Genomic DNA, 26,333 nt, shown 5'->3' on the forward strand with positions numbered 1-26,333 from the left:
TTTGCTACCTGCTTACTTCCTTCCCTTTTGGTCAGGCTTTCTGTTTTTTCTCTTTCTGCACTCTACCTCCACCGCAACCCGGTAGCACCAAGAAGGGAAGCCAAGGTTTGTTGGCCTCTTACTATGCACTGTGAACTGTTCAGAGCACTTACATGTGTTAACTCACTTAATTCTCATAAAAGCTCGATTAGGCAGAAGCCATTATCCTCATTTTGCAGGCAGGGGAACTAAGGCTCAGAGAGATTAAGTCACTCAGTCTGGTTCCAGTGTTTGTGTTCTAAACAGCTCCCCTCTGTGGCTCCCATGTGAACTCCCTATCTAGCTTGTTGAACAGATCAAAAAACACAAAACTTGGGAACACAAGTGATGTGGCAGAGAATACAGCTGGCTAGAGTATGAATAGTTGCTTTATTTCCGATGCGGAGAAACACAAGATGGCCCAGCAGAGCGAAGTCAGGAAGTACCTAGTCAGTGAGCACCTTTCAATTCTCACCAGCCAACTCAGCCCTCCCTACCTCCTGAATTCTGCTCCCAGAACAGGACTCAGCTGGAATCCTGCCTGCTCTGTGCAGCCTCTCCATCTATACAAGTCCCTGCTGTCCTGGTGAAAGCATACTTTCCCTGCTATCAATCACATCTTCCTTGGAAATGCCAGGACATGGGCTCAGTACTGATGAGGCTACTCGGGGGTCACTGCTGCAAGTGTCGATAGAGGATATCTGAGTCCCCTGACCTGTGCCCTCCTCGGGCCCTGACTGCTTTTGTTTTCCAGAGACCAGGCCAACCCCTCTGGAAGGACAGGGCCACACACAGGAGGACACAGTGACGGTGCTCAGCCCGCACAGAACTAGTTTATTCAGTAGTATGGAGAAATGAAAAAACAAAACACAAAATGCTACCATATTTACAGTAACAATCAAACTGTACAATCAGATGGTTAGTATCAAGTTAGCATCCAGCATCTTTGTATTTTTTTAAGTCAAGTCATCAGTAGTAAAAACCAGTTAAGTTTTTAACCTTTTGCAGGATTGCCAAGGGGAGAGGCCAGGGGGGAGAATCCATGGCAGAAAAGCCAGAGACCAGCCTTACAAATGAGAAATAAGGAATATTTTTCTCTACTCAGAGCCTCTTTTTCTAGCCACCTGCTCCAGAGAAAAGTCGGTGACAAGTCTGGAATACATGTTTAGTGTAAATGGTGACTCCAATGAATAGCAGCTGGCAAAACCAAGGAGGAAGAGGAGAGGTGGGGAGATGGCAGCCTGGAGCAAGGGCAAGGGCCTTAGGCCCCCTTGCCAGTGCTGCTGGGTACACACCCAACCTGTGATGGCCATGTCAGACCCCCTGGGACTGGACCCATCCCAACACAACAAGCAAATAAATAAAAAATATATATTAACTCTCTCTTCACAGGGAGCTGGGTGGTGAGGGGGAGAAAAAGGAACAGGACTTGGTCTTTTGAAGAAGAGAGCCAATTCCAAGGAGGAGATAAAAATAGAACATGTCTCAGAGGCCACAGCAGGTCAGTGGGGTTTGTCTGGTCCCGGAGGAGGGAGAGCGGACACGGGATCCTGGACTCCAGACCTGGGCTGGAGACGGCAGGGGCAACCCGACTCCCGTCAGTCTTCCTCCACCCTGTCCCACCCACACAATAGCAAAGAAGCGCAACTTAACACGTGACTGGCCTTCCCCAGCACGGGGCAGGCAGGAAAATGAAGCACTTTTGGGTCAGCGAACTGAGCAAACACCCGGGCTGCAGCGCGCGGCCGGAGTCCAGGAAAAGGAGAGGGGCGGGGGTGGCCCGGCCGCCACCCAGGGGCACGGGTTCCCCTCAGAACGTGTTCATGCAGCATTTGGGGGTCCGGGGGCGCCGAGTCCTTCTGCCACCTCTCCGGACAGGGCTTTTGCAGTTCCTGGAGGTGGCAGCACGGGCAGGGTGAGGAGCGCCCTCCGTCCTGCCACCCTTGCCGCGCTGAGGCCCACCCGGTGCAGCCCACAGGGCACGATGCCCTGGGTGCGTGTGGCTTCGTCCTTTCCTTTTGGTGATGGCAGACGAGGGGCAGGCCCCCCAAGAGTCCCTCTCCTCCCAGAGGCACAGCAGATGGGAAACTGAGGAGAGGCTGGGAGAGCATCCTGGGGGTGGGGGGGGCGATCCTAGCCTCTTAGGGGAGGGAAAGGGGAGTCAGTTTCCAGCGTGTAAAAAAAATTAATCCCTGAAGTCATGAAGAGTGGAGATCCTTTTTTAAATTTCTTTTTTTTTTTTTTTCTCTTTTCTGAAAAACTTTGTCTTGGAGATGTTGGCCCCAGGGGTCCAAAGTGCAGTGAGGGGGATGATGGGGAAGGGAGTTGGCACTAGATGGCCTGGGGTGGGGTGGGTGCCCCTCCCGGCAAGGCCCAGGCTCCTCAGATGGATGTTTCGTCGCTGCTGCAGGCAGGCAGGCAGGCGGGGGAGCAGGGTCAGGATAAAGCACAAGACAGGAGTAGGGGCATGAGTGCAGCTGGGGAAGGTAAGGGAGCCTCAGGGTGTAGGAACCACGGCCCAGGGTTAATGCAGGAAGTTAAAGAAGAGAAATCTGGAGAGGCAGGAAAGCAAAGTGACAGACAAGGCAGACAGAGGGTTAGTCAGAGCAGAGGAGACAGGGAGAAGCTTTCCCCAAAGAAGGAAACAGAAAAGCAACCCCAGCGCCCTGCCCTCCCCAACTCTACCCGATGTTGGGCTGGGCCGACCCCGCGGGGCACCATGTCTGTGGGCACGTGGCCTGAAGGGCCCCGGACCACAGTCTGCTGCCAACCAGGGTGGCCTGGGGGAGGTCTGGAGGCAGGGCCTCTGCGGGGCTGCACCCTGATCCGCCCACCCCGCCACACTCACTCGGAGCCTGATGAGTCCTCATCCACCGTGCCCGCCTTGATGCTCATGGCTATGGGCATGACCCCATTCAGCTGCTCCTGGAGGCTCTGCCGGGGGGGAGGGCGGGGAGGGGGCCCACCCCGGCTGCCCTCACTGGCTGAGGAGCCCCGGGAAGACGTGGTGCCTTGCTCGGGGGGTAGCCGGAGGAGGCTGCTCTTCTCACTGATGGTGGGCAGAAACTTCTTCTTGAGGATACCTGTGGGCCAGAGGGTGGGCACCATGAGGGGCAGGTGGAAGGAGCATGCCCACTGACCAGCGGCTGGTGTGAGGTGGGGGGCTGTTGATGGGGAGCATGCAGCTGTGCATACCCCACTCACCTTTGTGAGGCTGGGCAGAAGGGCCTGGAAGGGGGCCCAGGGACCCTTCCCAAGTCAGGGCATCTCCATTCTCCCGTGGCCGCTCCTCAGAGGCCCCGTTGCCACCACCTTCCTTTGCTGTGGTCCCAAAGTCTCCTGGCCAGGGGACCTTCCCGGGCCCCAGGCCCCCATCTGGTGGACAGAAGAAGTAGATAAGGCACAGAGAAGGCACCCTAGTCTCACCTCCCAGGAATCCCAGCCCCTCTGCCCTCCCACTGTCCCCAGAGTCCACAGCCCTACACTGGCCCACCCTTGGGGGTACTGTGCAGGGGCAGTCTCTCGGCCCCAGGCCCCAGCAGGCTGTCCCAGCCTGGTTCTCCAGGGAAGGCTGCCTCCCTCTCCTCTTCCTCTTCCTCCTCCTCGCTGTCTGATGAGTGGGTAGATGCATAGGAGCCGCTCTGGTCATCCTCCAGGGACAGGTCACTGTCGGAGTCTGTGTCTGGATCTAGCAGGTGGAGAGAGATCACGGACAGCCCATCCACCACCACCCACCCAGTAAAAGCTGGGTGGCTGGGCCTCCACCCGCCACTGGCCATCAGGAGGTTCCGTCCTCACCATGCTGCTGGGTTTGACCTTCCAGGAACAGGCCACTGGGGTCCCCCAGGCCAGGGGGCCCTTGACTAGGGTTCAGTGTGGACTCCTCCCTGAGAAGACAAGACACACTGGAGGCATCAACCTGGCTCCTCACCCTGTGTCCCATTCTCTTGTCTGTCCTGGGTTTTCCTGTTCTTGTCCCATGTCCCTCACCACTTCTAGGTTCAAGCTGCCACCGTGTCAGCCACTCCTAGCCACCTGGCCTGGGTCTAACAGGCCTGGTGCCCTTCCTCTCTCCCCAGCCCACCACCCCCCACCCCTCCTTGCCAGATCTCACCTCAGCAAGAAGGGGATATAGCTGGGCTGACTCTTGCCCGAGCGGCTGGCACTGTGCAGGGAGCCGGCTGAGTCTCCATAGGGCTGGTACAGCCTTCCATCCCCGTAGGGGCTGGGGCAGTTGTAGGACTAAATAGGGAACAGATAGGTCAGTACGTTGGGGAGTGGGACGGGGTGGCCCAGGCTGGGAAGTGGAAGGGCTGAGGGAGCTTGCCCTAAATTCTACCCACCATGTACCAAGGACTGAAGAGAGAGGCACTACGTGTCTGCTGCCCCCCATTTCAGGGCCTAGTAGTGATTGTAGCTCTACTGTAGCTGTGCCAGTTCTGTGTACCCCAAATACCCTGGACTTGGCTGTCTAAGGGCTCATTAGCAAAAGATGGCTCTCCTGAGAGCATCCGGGTAACTCCACAGATTTACCAAGACACACAAGGGACTCTCAGGTGTGGGGCATTTATGATTGATTACCTGTCTTGGCCACTTTCTCCTATGCTCCACTCCCATTTCTCTCAACTCAGCACCCCCCTCCCCCACCCCCAAGCATGCCCCTTCTTCCCAGGCCACACACACCATCTCACCACCCCTTCCTCCTTTCAGGAAAGGATGTAAGGATGGAGAAAAAGTGGGACAAAGCACAGAGAATGGGCTCCTTGGGCCTCCTGCCTCTCCCCTGCCTCATACTCCCCACGACCCCTCCACCTCCCGGACCCCTGGCTCCCTCACCGAGGTCAGGGTGGACTTGGTGGTCAGAGCAGGGTCAGGGCTGGGCTTGCGGCTGCAGGCAAACTTGAGTGCTTTCCGGACCTCCTTGCTAAGCACCACATAGGAGAGGAAGATGAAGGGGCCCTGACAGGTAAGAAGCAGCAACTGTAAGTGCTGACTAAGGTACCTCCTAGTCAAGCTTCCCCCCACATACAACTCCAGCGGCCTCCCACAGGGCATGGGCCGGGCCGGCACCTGGACACAATTGGAAGCAGCGAAGAGGTAGTGGAAGAGGAGGGTGTCACTGTTGACGGACAGCAGTGCCAGCAGCCACGTGGCACTCAGCAGCAGCAGGACAGCGAAGGAGGGCCGCAGGCCCGAGCTGGGGACAGGGGTGGGCTGTGAGTCTGGCTGCGAGGCCTCCCACACCGGTGCCCGTCCACTGCCCAGGTATCCCCACCCCATACTCACACGGGGCCTTTCTTCTCAAAGCCCTGCCGCTGGGCAGCACAGGAGGCCCGGGCCGCCAGGATGTACAGGAAGACGCTCATCTGGCAGGGGAGGAGGGGGTGTGAGGGGTCGTCAGGACACAGACAGCTTCCATCCCACCCCTCAGGAGGCCTCCGCTATTCCTAAAGGGGAGCCAGAGGTCACTCTTAGTCTGCTCTGCCCCACCCCCAGGCACTCTCTAGCACTTACGGAGACTGCAAAGGCCACGGGGCCGGTGAAACTCCATATGAGTGTGTCGTAGATGGAGAGCCAGCAGAAGTCGGGGTTCCCATAGCCCTCTGGGTCCAGGCCCACTGCTAGACCTGGGAGTGTGGTGACAGCAGCGGGGAGGGGTGGTCAAGGGACTTGGGAATCAGTCAAGAGGTCAAGTGGGCTCCAAGGGCCAGGTGCAGGGGAGGAAGGGTTCTGTCCACCCTCTGTCCATGCCATCCTCTCCAGCCTAGGGGACCCTCTCCCTGGCTGGGGCTCCCAGGCACCGAGTTAAACCAGAGGGACGCTTGTGGAGAACTTGGCCCAGGGCATAGGGATGTGGGGCCTCCAGGACTGGGATGTACGTGGGAGAAGGTGGCATAAAGGTGCACTGAGGCCCTAGGGATGTAGACCCTCAAGACCCGGGCTGGGGGTGGGGGGTACCTGTGATGAAGGCGGGCACGCCCCAGCCCAGCATGTAGTAGAATCGCATGGGGCCGGCGTTGACGTCGCGCACCTCGGTGAGTGCCCGGTACAGGTGCAAGGCCTCCAACAGAGCCCAGGAGAAGGTGCAGAGGTACAGGAAGTGCAGCAGGATGGCAATGACTGTGCAGGCAAACTGAGGGCCCAGGCCGCGCCCGGTCAGTGCCCAGGCCACACCCAGGACGTGGGCTCTGCTCTCACCAGACTGGAGAGGAGAGCCTGGGTGCCGGACGCTGCTCCCGGGGGGAGTCTGGGCCATAGGAAGCTATCTCTAGGGTGTGCTGGGGAACCAGGGGGAGCCGGAGCGGCGGAAGCCATGGGCTAGGCCCCAGGCTGGCTCTTTACCCCTCGTGGCAGCAGAAGCAGGGATTGAGGGGAACGCTGGGGAGGACTGACATGGGGTCATGAGAGCGGGGGACACCAGGGAAGGTTTCTGATGAGGAGGAACATCTTACAGGGAGGTCAGCCTGGTTGATTCCCAGGAGGAAGACCAGCTGAGCCAGGCCCAGGGCAGCCGTCAGGTTCCGTCGGATGCCATGCTGGTTGGAACGCAGGGCGCGCAGGACAGCAAGGAAGAGGAAAGTGAGCAGGAGGGCGGCCAGGGTGACTCCGAGGGCCACGTATGTCAGCGTCTTCAGTGGCAGGATCTCCCCATTCTGCAGGGGTGGGTGGCAGAGAGCCAGGGGGATTAGGAAGGGCAGGGTCTGAGCACCCAGTGCAGAGCCCTGGGCTCCCGCCCCCAGCCCTGCGGCTGCCCACCCCCACCCCTGTGGGCCCAACCTCGCACCTCACGCCGAGACACGTCCATGAGCACGGCGAAGCTCGTCATGTGGTTGCACTGGCAGCTGACGTGGCTCTCGTTGCGGAAGACGACTTCGCAGCCTCGGGCTGACCAGCCACCAGTGCCACTGACCCTGTGTGAGGGAGGCAGGGTCAGGAGACAGGAGGGTGGGGTGCACTGGGGCCTGGGGGCTCTGCCCACAGCCCTGGGGCACAGGGCAGTGCAGGCTCACAGGATCGAGTGGTTCCAGAAGACACAGATGGGTTTGGTGCGCTCCTCGGTCTCCAGCAGCCGGAACTGCACCGTGACTGGCTTGTCCAAAGCACGGGGCAGGAGCTCCTCGTCATCGTGGACGCTGATGCTCACCACGGGTGTGTTGATGACGGGGCGTTTGGGAACTCTGGGCAGGCAGGCACACAGTCACCACAGTATTCGCATGAGTGGCACGCACGCATACTAAGTCGCTTTAGTCATGCCCGACTCTGTACGACCCTATAGACAGTAGCCTGCCAGGCTCCTCTGTCCATGGAATTCTCCAGGCAAGACTACTGGAATGGGTTGCCATGCCCTCCTCCAGGGGATCTTCTCAACCCAGGGATCAAACCCACATCTCTTATGTCTCTTATATTAGCAGGTGGGTTCTTTACCACTAGCGCCACCTGGGAAGCCCTGTGTGACTGGAGGACCCTTCTTATCACTCTGAGATGCCGCCAACCCCCGGTCCCTCTCTGTGGCTCACCCACTGACTGGCACCCTCACCCACTCCTTGTCTCCCTGGCCGCTCACCTCAGGCTGCGCTTGTCTGGGTCGTAGTTATGGGGCAGCAGCCCGGCCAGGGTGCGGTAGATGATGACGCTGGCCACAGCCTCGCCCTGGCTCAGCTCCGGGTGCCGCCGCTGCCGCCGAGCCAGCTCCTCCGGCTCCTGGGGCTCTCCAGGGCCCGCGGGTCTGACCACAGGGGGCGTTTCTGGGATGGGGACACTGTCTACTCAGCTGGGTCCTTCACAGACACCCCAGCCTGGCCCACTGACCCACCCCTCGGCCCCCACTGACCTCTGAAGACAGACTCGGGCAGAATGACCGTTGTCTCCAGGTCTGGGGGCCGCTCCCCGCGCAGTGCCTCATAGCGGGGCAGCTTGGCCCCAGCGAAGTTCCCCTTGTCCAAGCGAACGACAGAGATGACTAGGGAGAGGGTACAGGTCAGAGCCAAGGTGAGGGGGGCAGGCCCCCAGCACGGCCCTGCACACACCCTCTCCAGCCCAGCGGCAGCCTCACCAATGTTGGGCGTGACGATGGTGAAGGGGCTCAGGTAGGTGTGTCGCATGTTCTGGGCCAGAGCGCTGGCATAGGCCTCATAGTGCTGCAGCAGCCAGGCAGTGCCACCCTCTGTCTGCTGGATCAGCTCCCAGTGCCGCTGGTTGGCCGCATCCAGGAGGGCGCTGCCCACGCGCAGCAGATTCTAGGGTGGGCACAGTCACAGCAGGCTGTGCCCACAGCCTCACTCCTTGTCCCCACCAGCCTATCATAGACCAGCCCTGGCTCACCCCCCACCATGCTCCACCCACTAATCCTTCCTCCTCTGTCTCTAAGAGCTTCCCAGGGCCTGTGCCTATGCCCACACGGATTATCTGATGCGAGTTCCTCCCTGTCCTGGCCCAGTGGGCAGGGACCCTCCTCTGGTGAGCCCGGTCAGACTGGGTCCTCGTACAAACATCATTCTCCATGCATACCCTGCTTTGAGAAGGGTCGGGAAGAGGTGCTCTAAATGACCCATGTGCTGGGCCATGGCTCAGGGGGTCTCATGGAGGTCTCATGCCGGCTGGGAGCTCCCTAAAAGCAGGAAGGGGAGTGCCCCCCACTCCGCCCTGAGGTTACCAGGAGTCAGCTCGCTCACCATGACCTCCTCCCACCCCGCCTTCCCTGCCCACTCTGAGCCCCACCTCGGTGAAATGCACATCCTGTGTGGCGGACAGCCCAAAGCCTCGCTGGGCACTCTCGTGGGCCAGCAGCCGTGTGGCCAGCTGGTAGGCCACCTTGACATCACTGCCAAAGTAGCCAGCCGTGTGTTGGGTAGCATTGCGCAGAAGCAGGGCCAGTCGCTGGGAGCGCCCCGAGTCCAGGCCTGACTCGTTTCTCTGCAGCCGCTCAGCCTGGGACCAAGACAGGCAGGGTGGTCAGCACAGGAAGGGGACAGCGAGGTTCCCAGAGGGCAGAACTGGAACTCCAGAGTAAAAGGACTCGGGAAGGAGAGAGCCAGCCTCTGGGCAGGGGGCCCCGGAGGAAGAAGCTGGAGTTGGAGTCCCCTTTCTCAAAACTGCAGAGGCGGGCAAGTCATCCTGGGTGAAGACGGGGTGAGGGGCAAGGAGATGGAGAGGAGAAGGTTCACTTACAAAGCCCTTCAGCTCTGAGAAGGTGACCGACGTGCAGTTGAAGAGGTTTGGGGGAAGCCACCCTCTGTGCTCATCACAGTGGCGCACAGCAGTCCCTGGGGGAAGGCAGCCAGGAGGGCAGGCCTCAGGGAGGGACCTCGCTGAGTTCTGCCGGGGGCCTGCCCCCATGGACCAGAGACAGGAGACTAGCAGACAAGGGCCCTGCTGTCCAGTACCCCAGCGTGTGTGGAACACCACAGCCAAAATCTCTGCAAGATCAACCCATAGGAGGGCTACAGGAGTGCAGGGTATATGGCCTCCCTGAGCCCCCGGACTCGGCTGCCCTACTCCGGCCACCACCTTGAACCTTCTGCCACACTCTCTGTTTCTGATCTCTGCTCATGGTCAATCCAAGGGCCAGCACCAGCCTGCATCCTGCAGCTCCCCTGGGACAGCACCCCATGTCCCCTGCTCCCCAGGCCACCTCTCTAGTAGTATAACTCCAGTACGAGGTGGTGAGTTGAGAATAGCAACCTGTGTGACTCATCTTTGAACCTCTAGTACCCAGCCCGGTGCCAGGCATGCTGCAGGTTTTCAGCACTTTTGTTACGAGTCCAAAATGCAGACACCTTTCATCTAGGCAAACTTGGGAGCAGGGGAGCAGTGAGCCAAGGAAGCATGGGACATGGAATCCCCTAGACCTGGAGGCCAGAAGTTGGGGTCGCAGGATCTGCAGCCAGGGGCTCCCCACCCTCACTCTACTGATAAAGGCCAAGTCCTCTGTTTCATGTTCCGGGCCTCCAGCACCTACCGAAGGAGCCTTTGGGACAGGGGGCAGCGGCAGGCAGCCCAAAGCGGGTACGGGGCCACCAGATCCCAGCCTCGATGGCCCTCGGGCAGCTGTCGTAATTCACTGCAAGGAAGTGCACCATCACTCAGGAGCAGTTGTCCCCCTACAGCGATGGCCGGGCTCCCCAGCCCTCCCAAGGCAGCCTCAGGGGAGCAACCTAGGGAGCAACCCTAGGTCTGCTCCTGGCCTCCCCGGGACACTAGGGCCTGGCACACAGCAGGGAGGGCCACCCACCCATCTTGAGAGCCCTACCTTCACAGCCATTGGTGGTGACCTCAGCAAAAGGGTTGTCACAGCGATCACACTGGCGCCCAATGACGCCCGGCTTGCATGGACACTGGCCCTCCTCAGGGTCACAGACTCGGGACAGAGAGCCCGTGGGGTAGCAGTCACATAGGAGGCAGGCGGGGCTGCCGGGAGGCCGGTAGTGGTTCTCCTGAGAGGGAGAAGGGACCCGGGGTCGCTGGCTCAGGCTCTCTTCCCTGGGTGCTCACAGATCCTCTCACTGTGGCCCCTCTGGAGAGAGGCTCCCTGACCCCCAAGAACAGTACATTCAAAGTATTTATTAACTGGTCACGATTCAGAGTTTAACCCACCAGTAAGACACCAATCAATTAGAATGGGCTGCAAACAACCAGTACAGCTGGCCCAGAGCTCACTGATTAAGTATAGGTCCTGGCCCCCTCCCCACCCCAAGACACACAAGGACAAATAACCACTGGCCCACCCCAGTGGATCAAAGGCACGTAGCCCTCAGCGCTCTGTCGGGACGATTCTTCCACCGCCTACCCCCCAAGGGCACAGGAGGTACAGAACAGCGGCCGAGGCAGCCTCTGTAGAGGCCTGGGTCGGGGCAGTCACCTTGCAGTGGCACTCGCCGCTTGTCTTGTTGCAGTCCGGATCGAAGCCTTTGCTGACATCGCAGTTGCACGGGCCGCATGTGGGGTGTCCCCACCAGCCTCGGGGACAAGGTTGGTCAATCCTGCGGAGAAGGGACCAGGGAGGAATGAGCTCCTTCAGCCACCCTGTAGCCATGTGTGGCCCTTCTGACTCCAGCCGTGGCCCAGCCAGGCTCTCAGAGCTCTGAGGGACACAGTGGACTTTGGCAGTGGCCCCTGAGGCCTGCTGCTGCCTGCGCAGATCCACATACCTGGTCTCACAGTATGGCCCAAGGTAACTGGGGGGACACTCGCAGGTATAGCCATGGAGAGCACTGGGCTTTCGGGTACACACGGACTGATGCTCACATGGGTTCAGGTCACACACGTTAGTGCAGTTGTCACCATAGTAACCTGGGGCCAACCAGAAGGACAAGAGAGGCTCAGTCCCCACCTTCCCCTGGCATTTTCTTCAAACCTGCCTTCATTCACCTCCTTCTATTCTGAGCAGCTATACCAGCTGGCTGTGGCTCTGCAGTGCAGGATGATAGGCTCGGAGGGGTGAGGTGACTAGTCCCAGGTCACATGGCAAAGCCAGAGTGAGGCCCTGCCTCCACCCCACACCTGCTGACCTGTCCCATTTCCCTGGACCCCTGGCCTACCTGGATCACAGCTGCAGGAATAGCTGTCCCAGTCATCACTGCAGTAGCTGTTGGCAGGACATGGGTTCGAGTCACAGGGGTCTGGCAGGCTGCAGCCTGGCTCCACGTTGATGCTCTCCCCATGGCTGGGATCCAGACTGCTGACGCCCTCGGTCGTCTCGCTGACCCGAACACCCTGGGAGGGAGAAAGTAGTGGTATTGGTCCTTTGTGGAATGGGCTTCCCAGTATCGGAGGTGAGAAGGCAGTGCAGGAGGCTTACCTGCAAACAGCCCCGGAAGCCTCGGGCCACACCACTGGCCGGTCCTGGAACACCCCCAACGGTAATGTTGCTCAGGTGTAGCCCATGCAGCCGGGGGCCCAGGTTGCCCTCTGCCCGCTGCTGCCCATAGTCAAAGGACAGGATGGCATGGCCAGGGCCTCCACTGGCTCCCAGCGCCAGCTGTGCATGGTGCCAGTCGCCATCATTGGCCCGGCCGGGCTCCAGCTGGAGAGACGAGGCCTGGAGCCCCGTGCCCTCCACGCTCAGCACCACGTGGCCCTCCCGAAGCTGGCACCAGAAGAAAAGAGGGTCAGCAGACTGCCTCAATCAGCTCATCTTCTAGCCCACTGTCCTTCCTGAGCCACCAAACCCATCCTGCTGCCCAGCTGAGGCCAGAGAGGAAAAGGCATTATTTCCTGTGGGCCCAAGAGATGGCAGCAGTGATCCACCAAAGGAACCCAGCTGCCTTTTCTCTCCCAGGAAAGACCCCGCCCAGCCAGCTCTGACCAATAACCTGTGCCAGGGCCCGCCTGCCCCAACCCTCCCTGCATCACCTGCAGAGTGATGGTGCTGCGCCCCCTGGTGACAGCTTGGAGCAGGACGCCGTTGGCCTGGCGTGTGCGGAACATGAGGCTGAGGTGCCAGGGCTGGGAGATGGGCAGTGAGAGGCCATGCCAGGCCAGCAGGCTGCTGCCCAGGAAGCGCTGTGGGTTGGCCATCTCTGGGGAGGCAGATAGAGGCAGACTCTGAGGGGCAGAGTGGCTGAGTGCCCCAGGGGGTATGATGTTCAGTGGGGGCAGCTCTGTGGGAGGCAGGGTACTGCCCCTCCTAGTGCCCAGGCTCCCCAGCTGCCCCGCCCTCCAGAGCATCTACCTGCTCCGGGTCCACCCCACTCTGTGCCCAGGCCTGCCTCTGACTGGGCTCTTTGTCTCCCGTGCTAACCCTCTCAGGGCGCTGCCCAGACATGCTTTTCCACCCACAGCCAAGCTCAGCTGAGCCCTGCCCAGGGCCTGGCCTGACCCTGCTGGGGTTCCCAGCACTGCTGACAGTTCCCAGGCCCTAACCTCTGACAGCTGCCCCCATAGCTACCTTGGGCACAGCTCTTGCCCCCGAAGCCCAGAGGGCATTCACAGCTGAACGCGTCCCACTGGTTCACACAAGTGCCCCCGTTGTGGCAAGTGTTGCTGTCACACACGTTCTTCTTGGCAGGGCACCCTAGAATGGAGAGAAGGGTGCTCAGGCAGAGGCTCCCAACAGAAAACCTGTGGCAGTGGCTAGAGGGAGCTTTGAGCCCCCCACCTCCAGGGGCCCCCACACCAGGCACATCCCTCCTCTCTGCATTCAGCCTGACCCCGGCTCCCATACCAGGCATGGTGCCGTTGTTGGCAATGAAGTCAGCCATGTCAACGTGGCGGCTGTCCACCTGCAGGTTCCTCATGCAGCCCACGAAGTGCCGGGTGCGGACAGGGAAGCTCTCAGGCAGGTCAGGCACCCCGCCCAGCAGCAAGGGCCCTGTCAGGTCCAGAGACCTAGCAGGCAGGGTGGGGGGGCGGGGAAACGGCCAAGACGTAAGGGCAAGTGGGGTGCTTCCAGCTCTTCCTTCTCCTTGAGCCTGGCCACCAGGCCAGGGGTCCTAGGGGCCCTGCCGAGCAGCCAGGGGAAGGGGAGCCCCACCCTGGAGCTGCTCTCATCAGACGGCTGCCCAAGGCTAGCTCGAACCCCCAGACTTGCTGGCTCTGCCCCCCGCCCAGCCCCCGTGCAGAGGGCTGAGCAGGGGCAAAGGGAAGCCAGGTGAAAGGAATTGGTTCCCATTTCAGGGCCCCCAAAGTCCCCCCTTACAACCCTTCCTCCCTGTGTAGCCCCACACCTCGCTGCATCCCCAGCCCTCTCCCCTCCTTACTTCTTGCTGCCACCCTGAGTGCCCTGGGCAGCGCAGGAGTAGTTGCCCAGCATAGCTCCAAAGCGTAGGGCTACCCCTGTGTCACAGCCATCCACGGTCACCACAGCCACCTTCTGCTCGGATGGGCCCTGCGGGAGCCCCGTCTGACCCAAGAGTGGCTGTGGACAGGGAAGGGCAGAGAGGGGAAAGAGTGGGCCAGGGCCACTCATGGGCCAGCAGGCAGGAAAACACCAGCACATACACACTCCCTTTGTATACTGCTACACACGCATACACATGTGGTATACACATGTACACACGCACACAGATGTGTGCTCACATGACCATTTACCTTCCTCGATGTTCACTTGTGTTTGTACCTAGCGGAATAGGAAGTGTCTGCACCACCCAGCAGGATGGGAATGCCCAGCGAGGCAGCAAGTTCCACGCCTCCCTTCCTCCCCGTCCAGCCAGACGTACCACGACCCGCCCCCAGCAAGGCAGTGCCACTCAGGTCTGGGAGAGCATCTGAGCCCAGGACAGAGCTCTCTCCCTTCATGACCCCTCCCACACCCACCTTATTGTAGTACTTCAGCTGCACCGTGTGCCACTGGCCGTCACTGACCCCTCCGGGCACGAACGGGGACACGGTGGTGGTCGACTCCCCTGGGGAAAGGACCCAGGTGAGCTGGGACACCAGGTGAGGGCTGGGAATGGGGACAGGGCACTCACGGTTGGGCTGCGCCCAGGTTTGGCTGGGAGAGTGTGTGACTCGGGGTCAAGGGCGGAGAGACACAGGGACTTGGGGAGACGGGCGAGGACGTGGGGCCGCAGGATCACCTGCAGAGAAGGTGAGCTGGACCTGCTCCTGGATCACTTCGAGGGCCACAAAGTCATGCTTCTCATTGAAGCGCCCGTTGTACAGTAGTAGCCCGTCACGCTCCTTGGTGGCAAACCTGAGTGGGAGTGGGGGAGGGAATGGGGCACCCACCTGGATGCCAGCACCCCAGCCACGTAACCAGCCCTGATCCTACTCAGAAATCTCCCAAGGGCTGACTACTGGGCAGAGGCTGTGGGCCACATGGCTAGAGCATGGAAGATGAGCAAACCAGGACTGGTGGCACAACTGAAGATGGGTTGGGAGGAGTGTAGGTGGCCCTGGTGGGTAAGGGGCCTGCCAGCCAAGGGTACAGGGCCTGCCAGCCGAGGGTACAGGGCAACTCCAAGTACAGACCTGGCTCTGCCGACAACCCCCCCTGCCCCACCGCACAGCATCACTGCCTAACTTCCCACCTCGTCCACAGAACAGGAGGCCCCCCAGGCTGTCCCTGGCCCCTATTTCAAGTGCCCAGGCACTCACGAGAGGGCCAGGGTGAAGTGGAAGCGCTGGCGCAGGCCCCGGAAGGTGATGAAGGAGCGGGCAGGGAAGCTGCGCGTGGTCACCTGGCAGAAGGGCTTCTCGAAGTCTCCGGATGGGCAGTCGCACTTGAAGCCACCCACCAGCAGGTTGACACAGGTGCCCCCATTCTTGCAGACACCTGGGGTGCAGCGGCCTGAGCGGGCACTCACTTCGCAGTGCTCACCTGGACAAGAAGTCAGGCAGGTGAGCACCAGGTGCCTGGGAAACTGGGACTCCTTTGCACCCAGTGATCCCTCTGTGGTCTCCCGTGACTCCTATGACACTCCGAATCCCTCCAGCATCTCCACCTCCTCTCATGTGCTCATCTCTCTGAGCTCTGTGAAACCCTGGCTCCTCTGATGCCCTGCTTGGCGCACTGGTCCATCCTCACCAGAGTCTTATATACCGCTGTCCTGCAAGTTCCCGGAGGCTCCCAGTCCCTCCCATGCCCCTATTTGGGCCTTAAGAGCATAGGCCTGTGAGGTCCCTGATCACAAGGTCCGAGTCCTAGTGGCCTTTGGTATGAGGGCTAGCCAGCAAGCATGGGGGTGTTCTAGCCCCATCAGGGGACATGCCTGTGGATGAGAGGGCCTGCAGGACAGCACAAAGGCCAGTGCCAACCCCCACCCCACACTGGTGCTTTTGTCCCTCACAGGCACCAAGATCAGCTTCCCTCCCTGGGGATGAGACCAGGTTTCCACTTGGATTTGTCAGAGTTATGGGATGGTGTGGGCGGGAAGCTGGGGACTCTCCAGAAACGGGGCAAGGAACTCCCACCCTGAGCCCTGGTGTTCAGACTGAGGACCTCTGTGCACTTGAGAGATGCTGAGACAGTAGGGATCTGAGCCCTGGGAGCAGACCAGGATTCAACGGAGGAGCTGAAAATTCCAACATCAGATGGAAAAATCCACCCTTTTCTCTCCCTCCCCATTCCCAGATTCTAGAGATAGGTTCTCAGCTCCAGTGCCTAGTGACTAGCTCTAGTTTCCATGGAAACTGTTGTTCGCCTACTCTAAGCACCCCCCTACCCCATCCTCTTGGACAAAGACTTCCCTCCCCTCCCCCAAGCCCACCCCTCTGCTCCCCCCCTACCCACAGCAGCAGCTGAGAGGAGTCAAGTCTGGCAAGTTCTGGGCAGGAAGATGCAGCAGGGGAGGCAGCGAGGCTGACCTACCACAGCTGGTGAAGCGGGTGGGCATGGCTCTGGGGGAGAGGGAGCAAGGCCTAAGGCCCCTGGGAAGGAAAGGCATGGAGAGCAGGGGATGTCCTAAGGGAAAGCAGGAGCCTGCAGGAAGGGGTCCAGAGCACGAAGCAGAGGCAGTGAGATCCCAGGGAGAGTCTGGGGACAAGATGTGTAAAAACCCCTGGAAACAGGCCAACAGGCCTCTTGGTCAGGCCCTGCTTTACACACCTGAGCAAGGGTGGAGCTCCACATCACACAGGTGTGATGATCTGAAAATCTCTATCCCCACACCTGAACCCCACCAGTTTCCCGAGCTCTTCTGTGCCTTCCCCTCAGTACCTGGGGAGAAAAGCACCTGCTGCGGCTATGAAAAGTAACTCACTCATCAGTTGGGAGAGTGCATGTACTAGGCCCAGCCTCACCTCTAATCCAGGTGAGACCTGGGGCAAGTCACCTGATCTCATTCAGTATTTCCTTAAATCACAGCCAGCACTTCCCACAGGCCAGCTCTCTTACCCGTATTAAATTCAATTAATCCTCACAACCACCTTGTCATGGGAGTAGATTCATCACCCATTTAAAAATTCTACCACACAGAGAGGTTAAGTAACTTGCCCAAGGTCACCCAGCTGCTCTTGTCAAAGCTGGGATACAAATGCCAGCAGACTGGCTCCAGTGCCAGCGCTGACCTCAGCTACACCATCTGGGGGTGGAGGTGGGTTGGAGACAGAGAAACAAGGCTCCCCTCTTTCTTCCTCAACAGGTGATTGTGAAAGAGCAAGTGGGACTTGTGAATGCCCAGTGTACCCTGTACATTCCCTCTGGAGAAGGAGGTTACTCGGTTCTTAGCTTGATTGTGCTGCAGCCTTAACCCCCCTAGGGCCGCCCTCAGGCCTTCCCCTCCCTCCGCGAGGGCTCACCGGTGTAGCCGTCTCGGCAGAGGCAGGTGTAGCCGCCCTCGCGGCTGCGGCAGCGTCCGTGGGGGCCGCAGGGCCGTGAGTAGCAGAGGTCCACCTCGGTCTCGCAGTAGTCGCCGGTGAAGCCCGGCGGGCAGCGGCAGCGCAGTCCCCCCACCGGGTGGATGGGCCGGAAGAGCACGGAGGAGGAGGCGATGAAGGGCGCGGAGGAGTCAAAGCGCAGCACGGACACGCAGCGCATGTAGTTCTCGCAGGGCTCACGGAGGCAGATATTGTCATCGAAGGGCAGTACGCGCTGTGCCGAGATGGCCGTGAGCAGGCTGCGGTTGAGATAGAGGCGCTCCTGCAGGTCCTCGGAGGGCAGGAAGGGTGGCCCGCCCCCAGGCCCCGGCGGCTGGCCCACCGACAGGCTCACGTTGAGGATGTGGCTGCTGGGGGCATCGGTGTCCCGCTGCACGTTGAAGATCACCACGTGGTCTGGGGGTGTGGCCAGCGTGGCGGCCACAGCCTGGATGAAGAGACCCAGTAGGGGTGACAGGAAGCGTTCGGGCGACATGTCTTCCAGGCGCAGCGTGATGCTGTGCGTGAGCATCTCGTCGGTGATGATGGTGACGCGCAGGGAGCACTGAGCGGTCACGCTGTGCACGCCATCTGTGGGGAGGCCAGACGGTCAGCACCCAGGGAGGGCAGGGGTCCCAAGCCATACATCTGGCTCCGGGTAGGAGCACCCAGAGGAGGGCATGAGTGCGGGCTAGAACCCTGCTTGCACACTCCTGCACTGCCTAGTTGCCAAGAAAGGCTCTTCTTTTCTAACTGGCATAACGGAACCCTTAGGACAATGTGTACCTCACCTGAGGGAGAGTCACTCCAGGAGGGCTCAGCCCCCAGCAGCACTCGGGGGGATTGATTTCCAGAAGTTCTCTTTGCATACTTTCCAGAAACCCTCTGTTGTAAAGCATGTGTGTGTGTTAGTTGCTGGCTCCTGTCAACTCTTTGCACCCCCATAGACTGTAGCCCACCAAGCTCCCCTATCCACGGGATTTCCTAGGCAAGAATACTGGAGTGGATTGCCGTTCTCTTCTCCAAGGGATCTTGCCCACCCAGGGATCGAACCCAGGTCTCCTGCATTGCAGGTGGATTCTTGATGGTCTGAGCCACCAGGGAAGCCCATTGGAAAGCATGGACACATCTTTTAATGTTTGTGCATCTTTCCCTGCCCCAAGCCACGGACGGGTATGCTCCCTTATATCAATACCAGACCAAGTGCTTCCCTGCACAAGAATCTTATTTTGCCTTTTTCTTACCTCCCTAGAGGGCCCAGAGCACCATGAGAGACCCACAAATATAATCCTCCTGCGCCCTCAGCCTTTATATCTCAACACTACTACAACCCTGACCCTGGTTGTGTTCCCCCTCCCCCACTGCAGTAGAGAATGGAGGGTGAACTGGGTCAGTGGGCCACCCAGTCCCCCTCTCACTAAGCCCCATGGCTGCTTGGGCGCAGGCCCGCTATCCCCATGGCAACGCCCCACACAAAGCATTCTTCCCGCCCAACTCTCTGAGTTGCTGAGGGTAGCCTGGGGGGCCCTACCCCAGGAAATCCAGCTGAGCCACCCTACCAGTGGCAGCACCACCCACTGCCCTGATGTTGTGGGGTTCTGGGGGCCACAGATGGCAAGGACTGGACAGCTCTCCACCCTGAGCCCCAGACAAAGCCCCACTGAGCTGACCTCTCCTTTGGGCCTAGACCTCCAGCTACTCATCACCCACTTGGCTCATGGCATTAAACCCAGTGCCTGCCACACCCCGGGGCCACACACTCACTTATAAACAGCTAAATACTAACACTCTGGTGTCTCACCCCACCCACACACACTAAACCCAGAAATACCGGGCACACCTGAATGCACAAATACATGGCAATGGATTTTATTCAGCTCAAAATGAAAGCTGGAGGCCAAGCAGCAAAGGAAATGGCTTGGTTGGGCTATAAGCGATATTCTTATTGTTTATTTACTACAATGTTCTATGTATGCATAGTAAGTATTCAGTCATATGTTCATGAGAATCTATTTGATCTCCATAATGAAGAGATGGTCTTTAAAACACAGCAGGGAGGCCCAAGTAGTTATTTAAAAGGACATCCTAGCAGGAATGGGGTGGGAGTTAGTATTTCTCAGGTGGGACAGAGGTAGGCAAGGACTTCCATAGTGGCTCAGTTGGTAAAGAATCCACCTGTAATGCACAAAATGCGGGTTTGATCCCTGGGTTGGGAAGATCCTCTGGAGAAGAGCATGCCAACCCACTCCAGTATTCTTGCCTGGAGAATCCCATGGACAGAGGAACCTGGCAGGCTACAGTCCATAGGGTCGCAAAGATTTGGACACAATTAGCGACTAAGCACACACGCGCACACTCACGGGTGTAGGAAAGGGATCTGGGAATAGATGCTTCTGCTTCTATGTCATAGCACCTTGAGGTGGCTGACCGCGCCGGCAGCTAGGAAGGCTGAAGCCAGACACCCATCTCAGCCGTGTCCTCGGCCCCCTGCCCACCTGCCCTCCAACCTCACTGCTTGAGAATGTGAGGCCCACCTGCTCTCACCAGCAAGCCTGTTGTGATCACTCACCTCTGCTCCTCCTTTTCTTGACTGCTGCTGAACAAGCTGTTCCCTCCTACCTGGACTATCCAGACACCAGCCCACACTCCTCCTAATTTTCTAGCCAGCCCTAAACTCACCTTTTCCAGGGAGCCTGCCCAGATTTATGACCTCAGGCTCTACTTTCCTCCCTCTTTCAGAGCCCCCTGCACTTAGTTCTGGAGCCAGCCCAGGGCCCTTGTGTACCTGGTGCCCAGTGATTCCTTGGTGTGAGAGTCCCTCTGGGCAGGAAGGAGCCCAGGGTCCACACAGAGTCCTCCTAACAGACCAGGGAGGGGTGGAGCAGGCAAGAGAAACCTCTCCACCATCAGCCCTGGGAACATGCACTCCTCCCTGCGTTGCCCCTCTGCCGGCCCAGGCTCTGCCTGCACCCCTCACCCAGTGTGTCTGTTGCTTCCCATCTGGCCCACCATCTGTGGCCACCTGCCCCCTCTGCTATTGTCCCTATCCCAGTAGTCAACAGACCGCTCTCTCCTTCCTCTTTGTTCCTTTCTCCTGCTTTGACCTGGGTCACCCTTCAGGTGCAAAGGCAACGGTGGAACCAGGGTGGGGGGTGCATAGCCTGAGCCATCCTCCTGGGCAGAAGAGGGTGGGGATGGGCCCTGACCCCAGGAAACACCCTCTGTGACAAGACCCTCGCCTGCCACACCTGGAAAAGTGCCAAGTCTCAGACTGGGGCAGAATTAGATGCCAAGCCTCCCTTCCCCTGGCAGATGCACTAGTGGGAGTTGTAGGCCTGGAGGGGTCTAAGGAATGACCAGGCCATGGATGGGCACTCCTGTGTGTCCAAGCAGAGTTCAGAAGAGGCAGAGTTAGGAGAATTCAGGCCGCAGGAGAGCCACCTGGCCCATGCTGGGGCAGCTGAAGTCCCAGGAAACAAGAGATGGGGAAATCAGAGAGGCAAAAACACAGAGACCAAATAGGGGAAGACAAAGGCCCAGAAAAAGAGCCAGCAGTGGAGAAAGTGGGAAAGGAGGAGAGAGTCACACAGGAGATGGGGAGAGGACCATGGAGGAGACAGTGCAGAAGGGCCCCCAAGGGCAGACACGGGAAAGAAAGAAGAGACAAAGAACAAGAGAGGGAAAACAAAGGGCAGTAGGAGTCGATCCCCCACTCCCCAGCCTCCCCGAACTTTGGAGTTGCCGTGGTGACTGCCTCCAAGGGTCAGGGCCTAGGGGAAAGGGTGGGGCTGGGCTGGAGGGCCAGCCAAGGCCTCCCCCTCTGTTCTAGGGGAGCTGAGGTCTGGGGCTCTGCATGGGTAGGAGCACGAAGGCTGGGTGGGGCCTCGTCTGCCCACATCCCTCGGTCCCCTAGGGTGGACTGGGGGAGGCAGGAGGAAGAGGCCCTTCCCCTCCAGCTCTCTCCACTGCCTCCCAGCACAGAGAAGGACTCGAGATAGTGGAGCTCCAGCCCCCACCTCCTCCCCCTAGAGAGGAACTGGAGCTTCCAGAGGCACGGAGCCTGTCCATGACCTCTAAAATCTCACGTGCCCTGGCTCCAATGGCCACCTGAGGATTGGAGAGGGAAGCTGATCTGTCCCGAAAGGACTATGAATGGGGAGGGGGCTGAAGCCATGCCCTGTGTCTTGCACGACTCACTCCTCTCCTGGCCCGGACTCCTTGGGCTGGAAGTGAGGCTCGCTAGGCGGCTCTTTCTCCCCTCTCTGATGTGTCCGAGTGAGAGTACCTTGACCCACCCATCCCCAGGCACAGCTAACAGTTAGTCCTCACAAGGGTCCCAGCTGTTCCCAGGCTCAGGGAAGGGCGGCAACCTGGGGCCGGCGCCCTCCTTGCTGCCGCTGTTGTCCACTCCCTGCTCCCGACAGAAGGGACAGAATGTCGTCCCCCCCCCCCCCAACTCTCCTCCCCCAGCCCTTCTGTCCAGGAGTCTGCAGGCTGAGCGCTTGGCCAAGCAGCTGGAATGCCCGGCCTGGGTCCCGGCCAGGCTCCCACGCCCCAGGATTCTGTTCTCTTGCCACTGGATCCGGGGGCTCTGCCCTCAGAGGCCACTAGCATCCTGGCTCATCGTGGTCCCCACAGCCCATCCCCTGAGCCCAGGCTCTCACAGGCCATGGGGAAGCCCTGGCGTCTAAGAACAGCCAGGCCGCGAGGAGGCAGGGGGCCTAGGAGGGCCATGGCCTGCCCCTGGCTCTGCTGCAGCCCCTCCCCCAAGCTGGACCCCGAACCACCACCTCTGACAGTGGGGTCTGTTTGGAAAGAGACAATGAGCTCCGGCCTCACTTCCTGTGGGAGCTCTGAAGAGGGTAGCCAGGCCAGGCTCTTTCTGCCTGGAGGGAAAAGAATGTCCTAGACAAAGTCCCCCTCAGCTGGTCTGTGGCTCAGCCGGGAGCCAGAAGGGGCCCGACCACAGGGTCCTGACCCCGCGGGGGCAACCCTGTGCCCCCACAGCCTTGGCTCTGTCAGAGGCTGTGTGAGATCACAGGGACGCGCCGGTGGGCGGGCAGCAGGCGGGCATGAAGGGGTGGCTCACTGCTCCGGGCCACAATCCCCTCCATCCCTCCCCAGCTCTCTTGGACCCCAGAGCCTTTTTCCATAATCCTCAGCAGCCACGGAGAAGACAGCCTCATGACACTTCCCCCACCACGTCACAGGCTGGTAGGCAGGGGGAAGCAGACCGAAGCAGCCCTGCCCAGCCTGGGATGGTAGGCAGGGCCCACACAGCTGCCAGGATTCCTCGGGCTTTGTCCCCAGCTGCTTTGCACCCCTCAACCGCTGGGCCAGTCCCAGGTAGAGAGATGGGTCAGCAGTTCCTCCCCAGAAGGCTGCCCAGGCCCTCCCCAAAGGCCCACCTCACCCCAGTATCACCTGGGCCCTTCCTTACCTGACACCAGCACACTCATGACAGCCTCCAGAGGTCGGTTGTTGTCCAGTGCCCGACTCAGCCTCAGCTCGCCCGTGGACGCATTGAGGAGGACCAGGCTGAGTTCATTCCCCCGCTCGAAGCTGTAAGTCAGGCTGTCTGAGATGTCAGGGTCGTGGGCAGGCACCCGGCCAATGGCACCCCCTGGGAAGCTGCTTGATCGGTTGGTGACATAGTTGTTGAAAAGGATCTCAAAGTTGCCCAGCACTGGAGGGTTGTCATTGCGGTCAAGCAGGCGGACATGCACTGTAGCCCGGCTCACTAGTGGAGCCGACGTGGCCTGGATGACCAGGACATATTCAGGCCGGTCCTCATAGTCCAAGTCCACCAGAGCGGTCAGCTCCCCGGAGAAGATGTCCAGTTGGAAGACCTCAGGGATGTTGCCCTCCACGATCTGGTACATGATCTGGGCATTGGTGCCTTCGTCAGGGTCAGTGGCTGTGACCCGGGCCACCGCCAGCCCAATGGGGCTGTTCTCTTCCACAAACACATCAAACTCATCCTGCTCAAAAACAGGTGGGTTGTCATTCACATCCAACACTGTGACTGTCACGTCCATGGGCGTGCGGGCTGGAGGCATCCCCTTGTCCACTGCATATGCCCGCAAGACGTACTGGGCCACGTTCTCACGATCCAGCCTCCGGAGCGTTCGCACAATGCCTGACGTGGACTCTATGATGAAGTCCCCGTCTCCATCATCGCCCCCTTGGAAGGTGTAGAAGACCCTGCCGTTAAGGCCGGAGTCACGATCAGTGGCTGAGATCTGCAGGACACTGGTGAAGGGGGGCACGTCTTCGTAGACACTGCCCTGGTAGGAGTCCCGCAGAAACTGAGGGGCATTGTCATTCACATCGTTCACCAGGATCTCCAGGTAGGTGGTGTCGGACTTCTGGGGAATGCCATTGTCCCGGGCAGTGATGGCCAGGGTGTAGGACACCTGGTCCTCATAGTCCAGCTCAGCCTGGGTGGTGACAGCCCCTGTGTCCGCATCAATGCGGAACTGGGGGATGCTGTCCTCCATAAAGTAGGTGATACGGGCATTCTCACCCGTGTCCTCATCTGTGGCGCTGATGAGCACCACTGTGGTGCCTGCTGGCCGGTCCTCGTTAATATTCACTGTGTAGTGGGAGCTCTGAAAGACAGGGCGGTGGGTATTGGCATCGGTGACGTTCACCACCACTTGTGCCGTGTCCTGCCGTGTGCCATCGGAGGCAGTAACAGCCAGCACGTACTGCCGCTCAAGTTTGTAGTCCAGTGGCAGGGCGAGGGACACCAGCCCCCCACCGCTCTGGCTGGTGATGGAGAAGCGGTTTCGGGTGTTGCCGCTGGTGATCTGGTAGGTGATGACACTGTGGGCATCTCGGTCCACAGCCGACACCGTCACCACACTGGTGCCCACAGCCGCATCCTCATTGAGCCGCACCGTGTACTCTGGTTGGGTGAAGGTCGGGTTGTTGTCGTTGACGTCCAGGATGGTCACGCTGACACTGGCTGAGGCAGTGAGTGCTGGGGTGCCATGGTCGCGGGCTTCCACTCCAAAGCTGTAGAAATCAACCTCTTCCCGGTCCAGCTCAGCTGCCACAGAGATCCAGCCTGTGCCATTGTTGATAGTGAAGGGAAAGTCGTGTCCGACCCCTGCAAGGCGGTATTCCAGGCGGGCATTGTCACCCGCATCAGCATCAATGGCCTGGACATGGAGGACCAGGTAGCCTAAGGGGACACTCTCCAGAACAGTAGCCTGGAAGGGAGTGCTGACGAAGATGGGAGCATTGTCATTGATATCCAAGACCTGCACTGTCACCAAGCCAGAGACATTGGAGAGAGGGGGGCGGCCACCATCCTGTGCCCGAACCCGTAGGGTATATTCCTTGGTTGTCTCATAGTCAAGAGGGCTCACCACGTCCAGAGCCCCAGTCTGGGCATCTAAGTAAAACTGTCCCCGAGCGTTGCCACTCATGATGCTGTAGTGCACCAGAGCATTGCTGCCCTTGTCTCTATCTGAGGCTGTGACCCGAAGGACTGGGGCTCCTGGGGTCACATCCTCCCGCACCTGGACCACGTAGCGCTTCTCACTAAACTGGGGGGCATTGTCATTATCATCCTCCACTGACAGGAAAATGGCAGCTGTGGCAGTCCGTGGACCAGGGTCCCGACCCTGGTCACTCGCTTCCACCGTCAACTGGTAGGATTCCACCTCTTCCCGATCCACGGGGCCTCGGGTTCGGATGACCCCAGAGCGAGGGTCAATCTCAAAGACTTCAGAGGGGCTGCCCCCAGACCCCTCCAGCAGGCGGTACAGAATATTGGCATTGGGAGGGGCGTCACCATCTGTGGCTCTAACAGTAAGCACCTCATAGCCGACTTCCAGGTTTTCCCTGAGGCTCTCCTTGTACTCCTGCTGTTCAAACACAGGGTCGTGATCATTGGTGTCAGTCACCAAGATGGTGAGCGTGGCCAGGGCACTGCGTCGGGGCATGCCGTGGTCCTGCGCCGTGACCCTGAAGACGTGCGTGCTCTTGGTCTCACGATCCAGCTCTTCGGCTGTGGTGACTGCACCAGTGATCGGGTCCAGGGAGAAGAAGTGGTTGGAGCGGCTATCGAAGAGGGCATCCATAGTGTACTCCAGTCGACCTGCCTCGCCTTCATCTGGGTCGATGGCCCGCAGAGATGCCACAGGAGTACCTGCTGGCTGGTTCTCGGGCACTGTGGCCTGGTAGCTGGGGGGCTGAAACTGGGGGGCCGTATTCACATTCCTCTTCCGACGTCCACCCATGGACTCTTCTGCTAAGCTGTCCCCTGCCCTGAAACCTGGGGCCTGCACCAGCTTACAGGACTGGCACCTCAGCCGTGGGGCCTTTAAGCACAGGTGCTCATGGGGCAGGGTAAGCTTGCCCTGTGGGGAAAGGTGGCCTCCTATGCCCAGAAGACGACAGGTCCAGGGGCAGCCTTCGGGCGCTGGCGGCAGGGGGATGTGGGCCCCGGATTCTGGACACCAGACCCTCAGACCATCGTGGTGAGGCACCAGGTGGCCAGTCAGTTCCGTACCCGCATCCCTGCAGCGGCTGGTGTAGAGCCAGAGGTTCGAGGATGAAGCTGGACAGAGCCAGCCCACGGGAGCGCAGGCCCCCGAGGAGCCGCGTCCGCCGGGCCCCAGGGAGCGACAGGGCCCCACTTGGTCTCCCAGTAGTGGCGGCAGCAGCAGCAGTAGCAGCAGCGGCGGCAGCGGTGTTGGAAGTGGGGCGCGGGCCGCCGGGCTCCGCATCTCTCCCTCTTCTCGGCCGGCCGGGTCAACGGCGGCCGCGGCTCCTCCTCCCGCTCTTGCGGAACCCGCCGCGCCTCATGCCCGGGCCAGGGCGCCAGTCCCCGGGGCTACTTTTGCGCCCCGCGGGGCCTGCTCCGTGATGCCTCACCGGAGCCCGGCGCTGCCCGCTCCCACGCGCCCCGGCTTCCACCGATCCCTAAGCCGGGCCCACGCCCGGGTCACCCAGACCACTACGGGCTGGCGCCGCGCTTCCACCAATACACCCGGCTCTCGCCACCTGCGCCCGCGGGGCCCGCGCGCCCTTGGCCCTGCCGCCCCGAGATCCTCTGAGTGCCCCTC

General features: G+C 60.0%; 1 protein-coding gene and 1 long non-coding RNA gene across 4 annotated transcripts; one reads left to right on the forward strand and one right to left on the reverse strand.

Moving 5' to 3' along the window:
• Positions 1 to 816: 816 nt before the first annotated feature.
• Positions 817 to 26,333, reverse strand: CELSR2 (cadherin EGF LAG seven-pass G-type receptor 2). Of its 3 annotated transcripts, none has more exons than XM_081487123.1 (34): positions 22,694 to 26,333; positions 17,197 to 17,844; positions 15,055 to 15,277; positions 14,535 to 14,650; positions 14,272 to 14,360; positions 13,716 to 13,873; positions 13,181 to 13,344; positions 12,905 to 13,030; positions 12,370 to 12,536; positions 11,816 to 12,103; positions 11,556 to 11,730; positions 11,166 to 11,307; positions 10,877 to 10,997; positions 10,268 to 10,451; positions 9,977 to 10,078; positions 9,187 to 9,281; positions 8,737 to 8,946; positions 8,072 to 8,255; positions 7,850 to 7,978; positions 7,583 to 7,763; positions 7,029 to 7,196; positions 6,803 to 6,929; positions 6,471 to 6,671; positions 5,977 to 6,151; positions 5,533 to 5,645; positions 5,305 to 5,384; positions 5,089 to 5,215; positions 4,855 to 4,977; positions 4,133 to 4,260; positions 3,817 to 3,905; positions 3,512 to 3,706; positions 3,223 to 3,393; positions 2,867 to 3,101; positions 817 to 1,910 (listed from the first exon to the last, which is right to left on the reverse strand). In XM_081487123.1, the coding sequence occupies exons 1-34, from the start codon at positions 25,992 to 25,994 to the stop codon at positions 1,829 to 1,831; spliced, it is 8,817 nt and encodes a 2,938-aa protein (XP_081343249.1). In that variant the 5' UTR covers positions 25,995 to 26,333; the 3' UTR covers positions 817 to 1,828. The 3 variants fall into 3 exon arrangements, with proteins under 3 accessions (XP_081343249.1, XP_081343251.1, XP_081343250.1); XM_081487125.1 differs by having other exon boundaries at positions 817 to 2,422; XM_081487124.1 differs by lacking the exon at positions 817 to 1,910 and adding an exon at positions 2,245 to 2,570.
• Positions 16,083 to 18,162, forward strand: LOC145505359 (uncharacterized). The gene is made up of 2 exons (XR_014052962.1): positions 16,083 to 16,284; positions 17,040 to 18,162. It is a non-coding gene; the product is annotated as an uncharacterized LOC145505359 (long non-coding RNA).

This window comes from Giraffa tippelskirchi, chromosome 5, assembly GCF_054371585.1.
Source record: "Giraffa tippelskirchi isolate mGirTip1 chromosome 5, T2T-mGirTip1v1.2.pri, whole genome shotgun sequence".
Lineage (NCBI taxonomy): Eukaryota > Metazoa > Chordata > Mammalia > Artiodactyla > Giraffidae > Giraffa > Giraffa tippelskirchi.

Coding starts and splice junctions, on each gene's coding strand:
- CELSR2 (XM_081487123.1), bottom strand. CDS start 25,994: ATGCGGAGCCCGGCGGCCCGCGCCCCACTTCCAACACCGCTGCCGCCG. Junction 14,361..14,534: donor CCAGCTCACCTTCTCTGCAG/GTGATCCTGCGG, acceptor TCCTTTCCCCAG/GGGAGTCGACCACCACCGTG. Junction 7,197..7,582: donor CCAGACAAGCGCAGCCTGAG/GTGAGCGGCCAG, acceptor CTGCCTGCCCAG/AGTTCCCAAACGCCCCGTCA.